The sequence below is a fragment of the Grampus griseus genome (assembly GCF_964374135.1).
Source record: "Grampus griseus genome assembly, chromosome: 1".
NCBI lineage: Eukaryota > Metazoa > Chordata > Mammalia > Artiodactyla > Delphinidae > Grampus > Grampus griseus.
In genome coordinates, this window is record NC_139017.1 from 87467666 (window position 1) to 87484233 (window position 16568).

Genomic DNA, 16568 nt, shown 5'->3' on the forward strand with positions numbered 1-16568 from the left:
CCCCCCATCCCTGCCGCGGGCACGCCTCCCCTCTCCCTCCCACCTTTCCAGCTCACTCTTTGCGCAAGCGCAGCACTGGTTGCCTTCCCCTCACTCTCCCTGCCGCATAGCCTTCTGGGAAACGTAGGCTTAGAGGTGGTGAGGTTGTCTACTGAGCTTGACGAGAGAGCCCCTCCAAAATGCACAATTGCGGAGGAAAAAGAGACCAAAGCCCCAGGACCTCTGCTCCTAACCGTTGTGAACCCATTCTTTGTGCTACCAGCCCACTCTCTTAAGTTCGCTGCACACAAACCCCAGTCCCAAACCTCTCTCTGCCCAAGATGCCCCTTTAAACCGTGCCTCCGCCAGCTGGCTGGCGCCCATTCCCGGGCTGGCGGCCACGAAGCGACTTCGCTTCCCCGTAGATCGAATGCGGTAGGTGCAGGGAGGTGGGCGCTGTGAATCAGAAGGGCAAAGGGAGGGGGTCTGTAGGATGTGCTGAAGGACACAGGGGTTGGAGTGGGGGGAGGGTCCTCAACTCTCGGGTTGTGCCTCCTGTGTGGCAAACCCACGCTGCCCTGACGCAGAGGAGAGGGTTGAAGTGGCGTTGTCTGGGTTTGGGAGGACCTAGCTGAGCTGACCGGGATCACCTGTCAGGATGACAGAAGGCTATCTCCGAGCCAGAGCCAGCCCCGGAACTGGGGTGGCCCCGAGGCTGCTGGTGTTTGCAGCATCTCTGCTGATCCGTCTCTCTCCTCATGAGCACTGCGATCGATACCCTGTACCGCCTCTTTCCAAACCCTGGCTGGACCCTGACTCCATCCATCCCTTTGGCTTCTTTTTCTAACGAATATTTTCTCTGCTGGCAGGGCTGCTACCAGAGCCTGGGCACAAGGAGATTTCTCATCAGATCTGTCATTTTCCTTGCTAAGGCCTGGAAAACACCTTAATCATCCACCTCTTTCTCTTTTCTCAGCTGATAACATTCCCTCCCACCCTCACATAATCAAGAGACAAAAGCCTGCCCCCCACCCCATCACATCAGAAAAGAGATACTAATTCTCTTTTCCCTCCTCAACCCCTTACACCTCACCACATATATTCATTCTTTCATCTAAGGGGAAACCAAACTGGAGGCAAATAAGTCAAGGTCTGTGACTTCAAGACCTCAGACTGTCTCATTTTCACCCAGGGAAGGTTTAAGTACTTCAAGGATAATCTCTGAGGGTAGAGATTCTTAACCTGAGAACCATGGATGATTCCTAAGGGGAGTGGGAAACTGGTGACATTGAACGTAATATTGTGCCCAAGTGTATTTTTCTAGGGAATGTAAATGTAGCCTGTGACTGTTTGTCAGAAGGGGCATAGAGGTGCAAGTCTGTTCAGCAAGAACCTTTATAGTTAAAAGGGCAAAGCACGTGGCCCTCAACTCCTGACAGGAAGCCTGTCTAGGTCACAGATGGTAGGAGAGTAAGTGGAAACAGCATTGTGGAAGCCAATATCTCTCGCCTTCTGAGTTTGCTCTAAATTTACTAATGAGTCTCAGTTACTTTGGACTAATTGGTGCCACCAGAAGAGGAGATGTTGCCAGACTGGGGTCCGCCAGGAACAGCTCCTCAGCCTGCAGACTCTATCGCTGGGAGTGCAGAGTGGAGAGGAGCGGAATGATGTTTTGGCGGAAGTGCTGATATTTGTCCAAGAACTTAAAGCAAGGGGAGGAGGAGGAAAAAGGTCCCCAGAAGGGCTACATTCTTGGCTCCTTCATAGCAAATGCTTGAAGCACTGTTTATTCAAATGTATAATAACAAGCACCAGAAAACAACATGCAACATTCTCCCCCCACCCCTGATCTTCAATCCCAGAAGAAGGATACCTATGACCATGATAGTGGAGGGAACTCATGTTCAAGAAAGGTCCTAGGTGGGCACCTTGGCAGGGTCAGAGTTTACTAGGGCAAAGGGCAAGTGCCCTGCCTGTTGGCCTCCTGTGGCAACTGGAGAAACCAGCACCTTCTATCTCAGGACCCACTAGGCAAAGTGGCGATGCCAGCCCTAGTTGGAGGGGACATGAGTCCTATGAGGACAGACGCGCACTCAGCATTTGACCCAGCCCAGCCCTCTGAAGGTAATGAGGTGAAGTAGCCTTTCCTCTTAGGGTGGCTATGGAGAGAGAGGCCATAGCCTAAATCAAGGCTCTTCAGGCTGAGAACAAGCCAGCCTCTTGAAGAGGAGAAAGAGCCTTCTCTGCTCTAGGGAGAGTTCTGGGCTAGGAGTCCTTGGCAGGAGTGCATACCCACCCACCCCCTTTCCCTAGCTGAAGGGCCAATTAGTAACTTAGGCCCCCAAATGAGAACACTTTATCCATCACATTTCAGATAAATTACAAATACGTACACAGAATCCAAACAGAGTTCCAGTAGAAGCTGCTCACAGACCCTCACAGGGGCCAGCTTGAAGAAAACTGAAGGTCATCCCTTTGTTCTCTGTGTCTCTATAGCTGTGGGCAAAACTGTCTCCCCTTGTCCTTGAGTAATCATGGGGACAGCTCAGGACAGAGAGGTTCAGACTTAGAAACACCCTTATCCCCATCTCTTACCTTCCCTCCTCAAATGCCTTCCCCCAAATCTAAAAAACAAAACAAAACACCTAATTTTTCACTGAAGGACTCTGGAGCATTTGAAGATGTAAACCTCACACTCCCCTGTCAAGTGGGGAAACTGACCCAAAGAAGAAATGATTGGCCCGAAGTCAAAGGTCCTGCCGCCTAGGTACCCCAGTAATGCACACATTACAATGGAGGGTGCTGAGGAAGGTGAGGAGGTTGGAGGGGTTGACTCAGTCCTGAGGAGAGACTGGCACAGGGCACATTTACCTTTGGGATGACATCTGGGCTAATTGGCACTGGATTGGAAAATGGCTGGATTCTGCCTTCTTCCTTCTTCCCTGGGCAGCCATATGGCCAGGGCAGACTGAAATGTTTTGAGCTGGATGGGAGACAGATGGCCCTTATCCAGTCAGCACTGACTCTTGGGCCCTGGGGTCCGCAGAGGGACTGAGGAGGTGTCAGGAAGGGGAAACACACCAAAGACAAATATGGAACTGGGTCCCGAAGTGAAGAAGCACCAAGAGCATCAGCCTGCCCTGGACTGGGGTGGGTGTGTAGGGGGACAGAGCTTGGAACAGATGCGGAAGCAGGGGAGGAATGGCGGGCAAAGGGAGAGGGCATGTTCTTTCATAAAGGTGAGAAGGGGAAGTATGAAACGGGCCAGAGAAGGAGCAGGGCGGGGAAAAAAACGAGCAGAGAGTGAGGAAGAAATGGGCCCATCCATCCATGTCCTGGGGCTCTGGGGCAACTTAGACTCATGATGGTCCTTTATTACCCTTTCAGAGCCCCTATCTGGCCCTACAGGAATGAAAGGAAGGCCTGGACAGACTTTGAAAAGGATCTTGAATGCCTCAGACCCAAGAGGCTGGGGAAGGGAGAGGAACAGAGAGGTGGGAGGCGGGGAGGGCTGAAATGGAGATGCTCCTAGACCCCTCATCTTGTGTCCCAAGTGTGAGACCAAGCCCAAGTAGGAGGACAGGGAGGAAGGTAAGGAGTTTCTAGGGCAAGTATGAGTTTAGAGTGTTGGTGGAAGTGCCCCAGCCTGGAGGGGTGGAAGGACTAAGGGAATTTTAAAAAAACTTATTCCCCAGCAAGTTTTCTGGCTTCTGTTTAAGTTGCAACTCAGTTGCAATTTATCTGCTCCCCACCAAGTCTCAGCCTACTTGGGACCCTCTGAAAGGCTGTTTTCTAGGCTAGTCTGCCTCCTGGGTTCCCACGTGATGGGCTCTGTGGGCAAACAGAGGCCAGAGGAGGCAGAGGAGAGGGTGGGGAGCATACTGAGCTCAGGCGGATTGGAGGTCAGCGCAGACACGGGGCCCTGGTGACAGCCATTGAAGAGGGGTCACTAAACCACTGGTGGCCCCTCCATGCAAGGGGGCAGGGAGAAGGCTGCCAGCCAATTTCCTCTCCCCCCACTTTTATTGACGCTGGACAGACTGATAGAAGTGGCAGCTAGGAACCAGTCTCAGGTCTCCTGACCCCAACCTTTGCCTGTAGCAGAGGCTGGTTCTCAAAGGCTGTGAGGGTACACGTAAGACCCCAAGTAAGATGCCTGGGTCCAGGCAGTAGATAAGAAGCACTGAGCTCCTGCCATCCGGGGCTCCAGCAAGAGGAGGGATAGGAAGCCACTGGGAGGGCTGCCCAGGTTTCCGACAGCTGATGCCTGCCCATCCAGTGAAGACGTCTCAAAGCTCAGAGCCCAGAATAATGGGGGAGGGGAGTTGGGGGAGGAAGAAGAGGAGGTCCTGGAAGCCAGAGGCGGTTGAAGAGGCGCTGTCCTGTTCGGGAGTAGCCGGGTGGGGGCCGCTTACTGCTTCTCCACCGCTCCCTGCTCAGCTGCGCTCTCCTGGCCGGCGCCCTGGCCCTGGTCCTGGCCCTGCCCGTGCCATGGGGTCTCCTTGAACACAAACCAACAGTTCCCGGCCCACAGGAAGAAGCTGATAAAGCCAAAGAGCTGCAAAGACATCAGGGGGAGGATGGCTTATGAGAATAGGAGGGCATCCTGGGAACAGGGAGGGGGAGTACCTGTGTGTTGGGGGGAGGGGGAGGTGCAGAGGGCTAGAAAGACTAAAAGAGAACTGGATGTAGAGTCAGGGTTTAAGGCCACCACCCACTAAGGGATTCTCTGGTGAAAGTGTCTAACTCTGTCCACAGCATGCACCCAAGTTGTGGCTTGGTCGCTAGGAGAACCTGGCTCCTGGAGTGGAGCACCGTGCAAAGCACAGTAAGGAGCAAGGGCTCTAGTGGCACTTCCCACAGCGTCCGCAGGCCGTTTTCCGAAGGCCTTGTCAGGGTGGGTGGGGCCAGAGCTGTCCAAGGTGCTCCTTCCCTAGGGTAGCGACCCAGCCAGCTCTATCCAAATATTTATTCAAAATATTTAAAAACCTATCAGCAGGGAGTATTTAGGGGGAAGTGTACTGATGTCTGCAATAAACTTTGAAATGCATTAAAAATAAGATGGATCAATAGATGAAGAGAGGCAGATAGATACAGGACAAAGCAAGTCTAGTAAAATGTTAATAGTACAGTCTAGCTGATGAGTGCGTGGCTGTTCATTGTAAAAGTCTTTCAACTTTGCCGAATGTGTGAACATTTTTACAGTAAAAGGCTGTGGGGCTAACACCTATCAGCAGGGTTCCAGCAAGGTCTAGAAGGCTCCCTGGTGTGCCAGCCATTAAACCTTTCAGTTGCTGGGCCCGGGGAAGGTTCAGGCCATTTTCAGGGCAGGGCTGAGGCGGCTGGGCTGACAGGAGGGCATTTGCAAAGCTCAGCTACTTACCAACTAATATGGAGATGTTTCAATGTTCTAACAGCTGGGGTGGCCAAATACATGCATACCAGCTAGACCCACCACTGCCCAAAGACCTTTTCCAGCCTGGAGGCCTGAGTGACAATAAGCCCCTTCTCACCCACTCTGGGTCTGCCCCCCCTCCCCCGCTTTGAGCCCCGTCACAGCCCTAGGCTCCCCCTCCACCTGCTCATGTGTGTACATTCACACAGACTGTAAAGAGGCAGGAGGAGGGAGAGGCAGTCACAAAGAGCACGCCTGGAGGTGGGGAGAAGAGAGGGAAATGGGAGGCAGAGGGCGGAAGGAGGAAGGCACAGGAGGCTGAGTGGCTCTTGGGTTCCCCCTGCCCAAATGTCCCTCAGGGTCAGCCAGGGGCCAGCAGCCAGCATTAGGTGCAGCGGAAGCACTGGCTGCCAGTGCCGGGGAGGGCAGCTGTGAAGACACCCTCTCTGTCCCTCTCAGACCCTGCTGTGACAGGCCTGGGCAGCTGGGAGTGTGCTGCCTTCCCCAGACCCCTTCAGTGGCCACAGGTCTCACCACGGAGATGTTGGCCAGTCCCATGGAGGGCGTGGCCCCGGCACTGCACACCGCCTCCTCTCCATGGCACACAGACATGGCTGCTGTCAGGCTGGATGGTCGTGTGGCCCCCTTGATGTCAGTCAGGCCCTTGCCCCAGGCAGCTGCAGCTACCAGCCAGAAAAAGGTGAAGGAGACAGTCACACAGAAGTCCTGGGAGGAGCAGAGGGACAGGAAATACAATCAGAAAGGCCCCCATGATTCTGTACTTCTTTTCGTCTTGCCATAAGGCACTGGGATATTGGGGTCTCAGGACAGCTGCCTCTTCCTATCCTACCAAACACCTAGAGTTTCAGGGAACTCAGATCATCCTAGGGAATCTGCCACCAAGAGAATCCCGCCAGCCAGGGCTACCCCTGCCCATGCCCTCAGAACTGAGGTCAGGTAACAATGTGCCCAGGCATCTGTTGGTCAGTGTCATCCCTAAACCCACGTGGCCTAAACTTGACACTCTCCCCACGCCCAGCCTTTCCTTTGATCACCACTGCTCAGTTACAAGTGGTGGCAGAGTGAGGGCAGACTGCAGGAGATAAAAGGGGTCCCCTAAGGCACCCTTTCCACCTTGCATGCCTGGGATAGGGAGAAAGTAAAGGGGAAATAATATTGATAATAGCTAGCACTTATGGAGGCTAACTATACACCAGATATTTTACATGCACGTTCACTTTATCTTTCCAAAACACTATTAGATAGTTATTATTTTATTCCCATTTTATAGTTGAGGAAACTGAGAGTTAGAGAGGTTAAGGAAATTGTCAAGAGCACACAGCTAGTAAGGGACAGTGCTGGGATTTGAACCCAAGCAATCAGACTTCAGCGCCTGCTTCTTGAAGCTACTGTGCCTACTTTGAGTAGAGCAAACGATGGGAGGCTGGTAGACGCAGAGTCCTGGGACATGGGCCTTCCACTGGCCCGAGGACCTGTGGCAGCCCCAGCACCCGAAGGGACCAGCAGCAAAGAGCTGGCAGGGAAATTGAGGAGGTTCACATCCGGGTGTCAGGGACCCAGGAAAGCCACCATGTTTGTCCTCAGCCCGGAAACGTATGTCTCCTCAGTGCCTCCACCCCATCCCTCCTGGCTGTGCCCACTCACCACCAGGGGGAAGCGCCTGTTCTCCGTGTAGATGTTGTGGAAACGCAGGTAGAGGACGAGTGCAGCTATGGTGTAGAAGAAGGAAAAGATGCCCAGGGTCACGAAGAACTCGGCGGGGGCAGAGAAGTCCCCCATGAGATGCATGGTCTTGGAGGTGGATTCATCGTCGCAGAGGGGCATCTCATACTGGACCCGGTTCAACCTGCAGGTGGCACGGAGCCCACCCTGAGCTCAGGGCGATCCTCCCCCTGTGGAGGCAGTGGGCTTCCCCTGCCCCAGGAGCAGTCCTGCACTAGTTCTCACCCAAGGACTCTTACAGAACCAAGAAAGGGGCAGGTAGGGAGCAAAGTTTCTGGAGGGAACCTTGCAGTCAGAACAGGAATTTTCCTGGAATTCTGGTCAAACTCTACCTCCCTCTCAGCCACCACCCCACACTCATCCACCCTGCCCAGATACGGTGACCCTGTATTTCCACGTATCTCCACGACCCTTTAGATTGTAACCACAGTATATATAGTTCATCTATTTCTGGTAGCCAAACCACCAGGGAAATCAGCTTCATTCTGTCCCTCGGAAAGCACAGGTCCACAGTGGCCAAGTTAAGATTGGAATCACCCATTCTCAGGCTTTATTTAGGTCCCCCAATGAGACCACACTGGACAAAATCAAGAGAGAAAAACAAATACCCTATTATGAACAAGAGACAGCTAATCTAACTTAGCTGCTGCTACTAGAAATTTCTGAAAAGCTGAGCGCTGTCCCCATTCCCCTCTGAACACTTGGGCTCTCCCTTCTCTAAGCTCCCAAACACTCAGGAAAGAGTACTGTCTTCTACCTCCCGGCCAAGGTATACCCCCTTGTATTCTGGTGGTACTGGTGAGCATCCCCCATCAGCTCTTCAGGATCTGAGTACTGACAAGCTTCCTTACCTTCAAGGCAGGGAGGAGGCTGCTGAGGGTCGAGAAGCCTCCACCCCACACTGCACAGGTTCTTTCTGTAAGAGCTGTTGTTACCTGCTATTGGTTATCCATGGACTGCAACATTATTATAACAGGGATCTATTTGAGTTTCCCTTATATTTTTCTCTGGCCAGTGTGTCTGAAATTCCTAAAGGGCAGGAAGGACCTGAGCCTTGTATTCTATCTGAAACTGGAGTGGCACCCAACAAAAGGTCTTTAGGTTTCTGGAGGAGAAAGAGACCAAGCAGGTCCTGCCAATCCAATGAGAGAGGCTATGCGGGGTCAGAATCAACTCCTGCTCACCTGAAGGGATAGCCGAACGAAACAAGGATGGTGCTCACGTCCTTGGCTTCGTTGTTGCAGCGAACCGTTGCTCCTGTTTCCCCACTGTAGGAGCCGCAGGACCCGAAGGCGAAAATAGCAAAGAGCTGAGGGAGAGTGAAGCCCCTCTGAGAGTCAGAAGGTCTCAGCTGGCCAAGGTCTATCACTTCAGAACCACCCTCTGACTCTCAGCCGGTGCAGATATGGGGGCGGGGGGAGGGCCAGGAGTCCCTTTGATCAAGTCCCTCCGGGCCGGGGACCCATGGCTTCCTTTGGTCTCCCAGCCTCAGGGTGCTGTGTTCACTGCACAGCGTGCTGGACCAAATAGCCAAATGAATAAGGTTGACTTTGACTGGTACCTGGGAGGGAGATGAAGAGGGAGAAATGGGCAGTTTCCAGGTCTCCCCATCGGATGTGACACTGGAGACCACAGGTAGCCTCCTTAAGATGATGACTAACACAAAGCAATTTAGGCTTTGGAAACTTCTATCTCAAAGTTGGACTTGAATTTCCTCCCCAAGGGAGAGGCACCCTAGAAATAGATTTCCCTGCACCAATCTAGATCAGGAGTGCATGGAATTCTTTCCATTTCTCCTTTGAAGCCATCAATGAATCTTGCCATTACCTTCTTGCTAACTTCCAATGGCTTCCTGCCTCAGTGGAGGTATAGCTAGAGGGGACAACCTCTGCCAAGCCTTCCGAGGGGCCAAGGGGGCAGGGGCCCGGCTGCTGTGTACTGCCAGCTAACTCCTCTCCCCCAAAGGCACCTTTCCTTTGGCAACTGTGCTGGCTGGGTTGATGATGGCAGTCCTGGCTCAAGCCCAGAGAAAAGTATCCTCAACTTGCCTTATCAGCCTCTGCTTTTTCCCCAGTGGTGTTTCCCTTTATAATCCGTTGCTGCTGCCATTTCTCAGTGTTAAGAACCAGAGGCGTTTCAGATCACATGAATTGTTTTCCTCTTCACCTTTCATCACATTTTACTAAACCTCCTGCCTTGAATGACATGAAATTCCCTCATCCTATGATTTTCTAATTTCTTTCTGAGGATACACACTTTGGTTAGAAGGAGGTGAGAAATTGGAGTCTCTGATCCTCCCACATTATCTGTTCAGGGCTCATTTCCTGTGCACTTACCATTGGCTTGTGCACGATATAATCATTTGTATTAAGCAGTGAGCTTATTCTGTTAATTGTTCACTTTTTGTACGTTTCTTTGCGATTTGGTATCTTGGATATTAAGCACCTAGAAGACAGCTAATTCACATCCCAGTCCTGCATCCAGTGTTTATAGAATAGAGTTGTGTTCACATTATTTTGCTAATGCTTGATAGTATTGTGGAGTGAAGAGCCCTGGATCAGGAGTCTGGAAATCCAGGTCCTGGTCCTGGCCCTGTCACTAACTGGCAGGGTGACCTCTAATAAGTCATTCTGCTCTCTGAGTCTCAGTTTCCTCCTCTGTAAAATGAGGAGTTTGGAGCAGGTAATCCAAATGCCTTTTCCAACTCTATGATTCTCTCACTCTCCGAGGGTAACGCTTTCAGTGTGCCCTTGGCTGGGCTTGCCAGCAGCTGCGCTCTGTCCCTGGGTGGTGTCCGGTGCCACTGCCCCACCTTGCATCGCCTGGCCTGGCAGATCTTCTTCATGCTGGAGCCACTGACCCCTCTCTAAAGGTCATAATGGGTACCTCTCTGTTTCTAGGAGGTTTAGTTCAAACAAATGACAATTGTCTCCATCTTAAAAATCGTCCAGGAAAGGAGACAGTATAACCTCTCTCCAATGCCTGCTTAACCTCCTGATCTGACTTACATTACAGAGGCTGCAATAGAGCCCTGTTTGCTCATCTTCTTGACAGGCCTGGAGAGAAGTTACTCAAAGCCTCTGCATCATTATCCTTTACATACTCCAATTTGCCTCCCTGGCATAACAGTGGAACTTCTCTAGCTCGTCCTCGTAAGAATTCTCCAATCTTGTCAGCTCTGTTTCTTGTCAGTTCTCTGATTCCTCTTGGAAGTTTCTTTGTTCCTCTTATCTTCTGGTGCCCAGAACTGGACACAATTAAGGCGTTACATTCTGGGAAGGGCAGACAGTTGGATATATGTTTACTGTTGGCAGTTAGCCAGTGAATGACTCTGTAATAGGTTCCCCCCAAAAGTAGGTACTCCTAACTTGGGGCAATGAACAGTTAGTTATGGAGCCTGCTTTTTACTAGCACTCTCTTGACTGGCACTCCTGACCATTTACAGAAAGATGTCATTTACTGAGCATCTACTATGTACCAGGCATTGTTCTAGGCGATATGATTTATTAGTGAACAAAAGAGAAAAAAAACCTCTGTCTTCATGGAGCGCCTACTATAGAGCTGCACTATCCACAATGGTAGCCACTAGCCAAGTGTGGCTATTTACATTTAAATTCATTAAAATTAAATAACACTTAAAATTCAGTTGCTCAGACACACTGGCCACATTTCAAGTGCTCCCTAGGCACATGTGACTAGCAGGTTCCATACTGGACAACACAGATTATAGAGCTTTTCCATCATTGCGGGAAGTTCTGCTATGGCCAGATGACAACCTTGAGGTTCTGAAAATCCTGAACCCTCCTTTACGATTCCTCTCTGGGCAAAATATACCCATAGTAACTTTAGTATTAACTGTATTCTCTTCTATTCTGATTCTTTGAAAGTCAGGAGCCTCTAAACACCTTATATAACTTTATTAACCAGAATATATGATTAAATTTGAACATAACACAGTCAGATGGTGTCAGATGACAGTTGGCTATGCAAGTGAACGGATGGAGGAATCTCAGCAAAATCTCACAGGTTCACAGAGCAAAAAGGATCTCAGAGATTATCAAGCACAATAGTCTCATTTCATAGAGGTGGAAACTGAAGTCCCAAAAGATTAAGTGACTTCCCCAAGGTCACATTTAGCCAATGTGAGAGCCAGGCTTAGAATTCACAACTCCTGATTCCCGGTTCTGTGCTCTTTCTACATCACCCATTCATTAATCAACAAAGAGTTATCGAGCATCTACTTTGTGCCAGGTGCTGCAGAATCTAAGTTGAATAAGACCTGGTGCCTGCTCTCAAGAGTTTGCATCCAGAAAGGAGAGAGTCATGCTCAAATAAAAACCAAAACAGAACCCTGCATCACAGAGTTATAAAGGCTGAAAAAGATCTCTACCGTGTGCAGGGAGGATTGCAAAGAGAGAGGAAGTAGCTCTGCACCTGGGATGCAGGAGCAGAGAAAGACACGCTTTCCCAGCCTCCTCTACCTTTCTGTATCAGATATACTTTCTTCCTTAACTGTGCCAGGTGACTGAGCCACAGGGAAGAGTGGGGAAGAACAGAAACCCCCCCTGTCACCAAGCACAAGGCTCTGAGCCAAACAAGCTGGTCATAAAGAACAGGAGCCACAAAGACATGGAGACCCTAAGACAAGGGGCAACTCCAGAGCTCTGGTACCAACCAGCCTTCCTCCTCATGGACCTGCATTGCTGGGAACAGCAGTGGTCATACACTGCCACCCTCCTACCCCTCTTCCTCCTCCTCCTCTTCCTCTTCCCCCTTCCCCTCCTCCCTCTGCATCTCTCTCTTTTTTTTAAATAAATTTATTTATTTTATTTTTGGCTGCATTGGGTCTTTGTTGCTGTGCCCGGGCTTTCTCTAGTTGCAGGACTACTCTTTGTTGCGGTGCACGGGCTTCTCATTGTAGTGGCTTCTCTTGTTGTGGAGCACAGGCTCTAGGCACGCGGGCTTCAGCAGTTGTGGTACATGGGCTCTAGAGAGAAGGCTCAGTAGTTGTGGCGCACGGGCTTAGTTGCTCCACGGCATGTGGGATCTTCCTGGACCAGGGCTCGAACCCGTGTCCCCTGCATTGGCAGGCGGATTCTTAACCACTGCGCCACCAGGGAAGCCCTCTGCATCTCTTTTGGAAAGATGTCAGAATAACCTTGCTACTTTAAGGATGAGGCTCCACTTTGGTGCTGACTTGCTTTTTGGTGATAATCCTTTGTCAGTCCTGAGAACACTAACATTTCCACTTAGTGCAGGGCACAAGAAAGACAAGTTCTCCCCAAATCCTATTCCCACAATCATCCCCACAATCATTCCCACAATCATCTCACTGGTTTTTATGGACTCTGATGGTGTACTTTCGAACTCCCCACATTTACAGAAATACCTTATTTTCATTACAGAGACCCCAGGGCCAAATAAGTGACCTTGGCACCTCAAAGGTGAACTACTGATCAAGGGCACAAGTTAAAGGTAACGTGACATTATCGATACAGTAACTGAGTAATCCAGGAGATTCGTACCTTACCCTCAAAGTGAGGATTTGGCAGTGACATCTGAATAATCTCACCAAAGGACAAGTCTAGCTGACAGTCTGCATAAGGGGGAAAGTTAGGGAGAAGGAGAGGTTTGGGAACAAACACTTGCTGAATACCTCCTGGACTGCCAGGCTCACCATGGTCTTCCTGAATGCTCCAATGCTTTACAGATATTAGCTCCTGTAATCCTCCCAGTGAGCTCATGAGATAGATCTTACCCTCATCTACAGATAAGAAACTGAGACCCATGAAGATTTCATCACTTACCCTAGGTTCCATAGCTAGAAAGCAGAGGAAAACTAGTTCTCCAATAATTGGTATATGCCTATGTTATTTTCCTAGCTTAGTGTAGACTTAGTGAGACCCCAGAACTGCAATTGAGGTGAGATTAGTTAATCTTTAAATTTTAAGGAGATACCCCAAGCTAAGCTCCTCACTAATAAAAGAATAACATTACTTTTATTTCACCAGGATTCCAGTAAAACCTTTGCTTTTTGTAATAGTGACAACAAAGTTTTCAATTATCATTACAATAACTGCAGGTTCGTCTGTGGTTTTTTCCCCCCTTTTCCAGACCGGAGTATTTGATCCCTCCAAGCAGGAAATATGCAAAAAGTCCCAGACGACATTTTCACTGTCATTTTGGTGCTGGTTCCTGGTGCTGGTTCCTGTGTTCACCTGCAGAGACTCAGAGCAAGTGAAACTCACTCTGAATTCAGGCTACCAGGATGGCAGTAAAAGCAAATCATGTCTCTTTATGATGCTACCCTTCGAATGAAGGCTGAGTGCAGAGCCTAGCCCTGGACTCTTGGATTGAGTATTACGAGAGAAAGGCATAACTTCCTCTCTAAGAAGCTGAGGATCTTAACAAGTCAAACAGGGGGCTTCCCTGGTGGCGCAGTGGTTGAGAGTCCGCCTGCCGATGCAGGAGACACGGGTTCGTGCCCCGGTCCGGGAATATCCCACGTGCCGCAGAGCGGCTGGGCCTGTGAGCCATGGCCGCTGAGCCTGCGCGTCCAGAGCCTGTGCTCCGCAACGGGAGAGGTCATGACAGTGAGAGGCCCGCGTACCACAAAAAAAAAAAAAAAAAAAAAAAAAAAGTCAAACAGGTCTTAATTCTTAGGGATCAGAACTGACTGTGGGAGGAGACTAGGCATTGCTTTGTGCAGCCTTATAGAAATGTTGTGGGTATTGGTTGGGGGAGGGTTGGGAAAAGGGTAGAAAGGTTAAAGAAGGAAGCTTTTCAGAATCCCTCCCATGGAGGATGATTCCATGGTCTAACAACCTCATTGTTTCCCTCATCCCTTGACAGCCTTTCTCAAATTTCCCTTAGATCCATTTGTCTAGTTTAATGATAAAATCGTACCTTACATTTCTGGTTCTGCTCCTCTGGACCACTCATAATGGATCCCTACTTCTGGATGGTAGACACACAGAGTCTTAATATCATTCTTCTACGGCCCCCTCAAGTACTCAAGTGGTGGCTCATGGCACGGAAGTGGGGGGGAGGTGAAAGAGCTCAGTCAGCAGTAGTTCCAACCGCTCTTGAGGCAGTAGAGAGAGTGGAAAGTCCCCAACAGGTCCCAGAGTTTGCACTTGGGAGCTCCGCATGATGGCCTGTAGCCCCAGTCAGGGTCTCAGATATCCAGAGGTAACCCCAAATGCACTATTGCCCCCGAATTCCAGATCTGATGATTCTCGTCCAAAGGATGATTTAAGAATCAGCGACACAGTGCTAACTCCTGTCTCCAATGAGTTAAAAGCCCCTTAGAACTCAATCCTCCTCAGTATTAATGGTAACTTATTCCCTAGCTGAATTCTGTGCTGAAAGCACATTAATTAAGTTTTTCACACACCATTTGGTGTGTGGATTGTCTAACTTAAATCTCTTCTGTGACAGTGCAATAACTGCTCTCGAAAAGTCTTTATGATTTGAAAGAGCGACTGCACCTGTCCACATTCCTAATTTATACCCAGGAGGCCTTGGGCACCACGAAGGACAGAGAACATGCTAATGTCTCAAAGTACCAGTGAGGCAGGAGAAGATGGTATTTCCCCTATACCACTGCAGGGGAAACTGAGGCCCTGGGCAAATGATTTCTTCAAGGTCACAGGATAAGTCTAACCCAAGGGCAATGTTCTAGCATGCCAACCCATTTAGAGCAGAAAGGGACCCTAGGGATGGTCTGAACATTTGATTAATATGGAAACTGAAGTCCAAAGAAGAGAATTGTCCAGGGTCAAGTAAGTAGAAAAGGCAGGTCCAGGTCTAGAACCCAGGGCCCCAGCCTTCTAGCTCAATATTCTATCTTATTCTACAAGCCACATTTTGGCTGATTTTTATTCTGTCTTACTATTTTTTCTTTTATGTAATCCTAGAGCCATGAACTCCATTCATTCATTCATCCACTCCCTCACGCAGTTACAGGAACACAGATTACTCTAGTGACCTCAACAAAACAGCTGCCAGCCAGGACCCTGTCCCATGAATCCACCTCCAGGATCAGTCAGGTCCTGGTGGGTTTGGAGACAGGATGGTTTCCATCGCCTGCCTCCTTCCGTCCTTTGCCCTCTGCAGCTCTCCTCATTCCCACTTGTCCTCTTCGCCCCTCCCGCCACCGAGGAGTGGTATGTGCAGGATCAGAGTTCTGGAAAGGTTACACCCGGGTCCTCTCGCCCGGGTGAAATGTGAGCGCCCTGGGCAAAGACTCCTTGCACATAGAAGGACCGAATCCGGGGCTCCGCGTGCTTCGTTCCTCACCCTCCTGCCACCAAGTGCTGGAGAAGCAGCCCCAGCCCGCCCCTCCCCCGCCCACCTGTCACCGCCCCCCACCCTTCCTTCGGGACCGGCCTCAGCACCTCCCCGCCCCCCACTTCGGCCACATTGCTCGGGTCAGCGTCACAGCCCAGGCTCCCGAAATAGCCCTCGTCTAGGGCAGCGACTCACCCACTGGAGAACTTTGATGAAGCCCAGCGGCTCCTCCAGCCGCCTCCAGCGCAGCCCCACGAGCAGGCGGTCCACCTGCGGAGACAGGGCTCGGGGTCAGGGCGGTGGGGGACCCAGGAAAGCGCTGGCCCTCTTCCTCCCACTCACACCCGGGAGAGAGGGCAGAATAAGGGTCGGCCCGACACCCAGGTGGAGAAGGGGCGGCGAGAGAGCCCTAGGGGCGTGCAGGGAGTACCTGCTGGCGCGGCGACTTGTCCGCCGTGCGACTGGAGCTCTCCGTCGAGGACATGCTGGCGCGGCGGGGCTGGGGCGCGCGCGCGGTCCGCGGGGACCGCGGTGGGGCTCGGGGCTGCTGACCCGCGGCGGGGGAAGCGAGCTGTACCGAAGCGCGAGCGGCCGTCGGCGGCCCGGGATCCAGTCTGGCTGGGTGGGTCGCGGGGGCGCTGGTGCTCGCGCTCGCCGAGGCCGCAGCCGCCGCTCTACCCCGCCGGCTGCAGAAAACCCCCGAGTCCAATTCAAACTTCTGTCAAACTCGCGAACGAACTTGGCAATAGAGTCACGTGGCGTGCGCTTGAGAACCCTCCTCCCGCCCCCTTAGCTCCCGGGTCCCTGCCCGCAGGATGCCTTAAAGGGACCTGTGGCCTCTGCGGGCAGTTCGGCCGCGAGGGGGCTCAGGTTCCTTGCCAGGAGCCTCCAGGGCCAGTCCCAAGCGAGACATCACAGCTGCCCCGACCCGTAGCCAAAGTCGGGAACCAGCCTGGAGCGCTGGCAATCATCGGCTCCTAGTTTATCTTTACCAATTTTCCTGGATTTGGAGCTGCTCTGTGCCGTTTTTTCTTCTTTCACACCATAATACTCAGAACCTAAAGGATTTTCATAAAGGCATTATCAGGGCTGAAATAAAGTTCTAAAACTTACGGTTAACAAACTGCTTGCTTCCAAAATCTTCAAGAGCCAGTACAGA

At 51.1% G+C, this 16568-nt stretch overlaps 1 protein-coding gene across 3 annotated transcripts; it reads right to left on the reverse strand.

The window, feature by feature from the left end:
* Positions 1-14: 14 nt before the first annotated feature.
* SYPL2 (synaptophysin like 2) lies at positions 15-16110 on the reverse strand. Of its 3 annotated transcripts, XM_082650389.1 has the most exons (6): positions 15840-16110; positions 15605-15679; positions 8302-8426; positions 7040-7241; positions 5909-6100; positions 15-4537 (listed from the first exon to the last, which is right to left on the reverse strand). In XM_082650389.1, exons 1-6 carry the CDS (start codon positions 15891-15893, stop codon positions 4391-4393), a joined length of 795 nt encoding a protein of 264 aa, XP_082506515.1. In that variant the 5' UTR covers positions 15894-16110; the 3' UTR covers positions 15-4390. The 3 variants fall into 3 exon arrangements, with proteins under 3 accessions (XP_082506515.1, XP_082506516.1, XP_082506517.1); XM_082650390.1 differs by lacking the exons at positions 15605-15679; positions 15840-16110 and adding an exon at positions 14024-14634; XM_082650391.1 differs by lacking the exons at positions 15605-15679; positions 15840-16110 and adding an exon at positions 10221-11392.
* Positions 16111-16568: the final 458 nt, after the last annotated feature.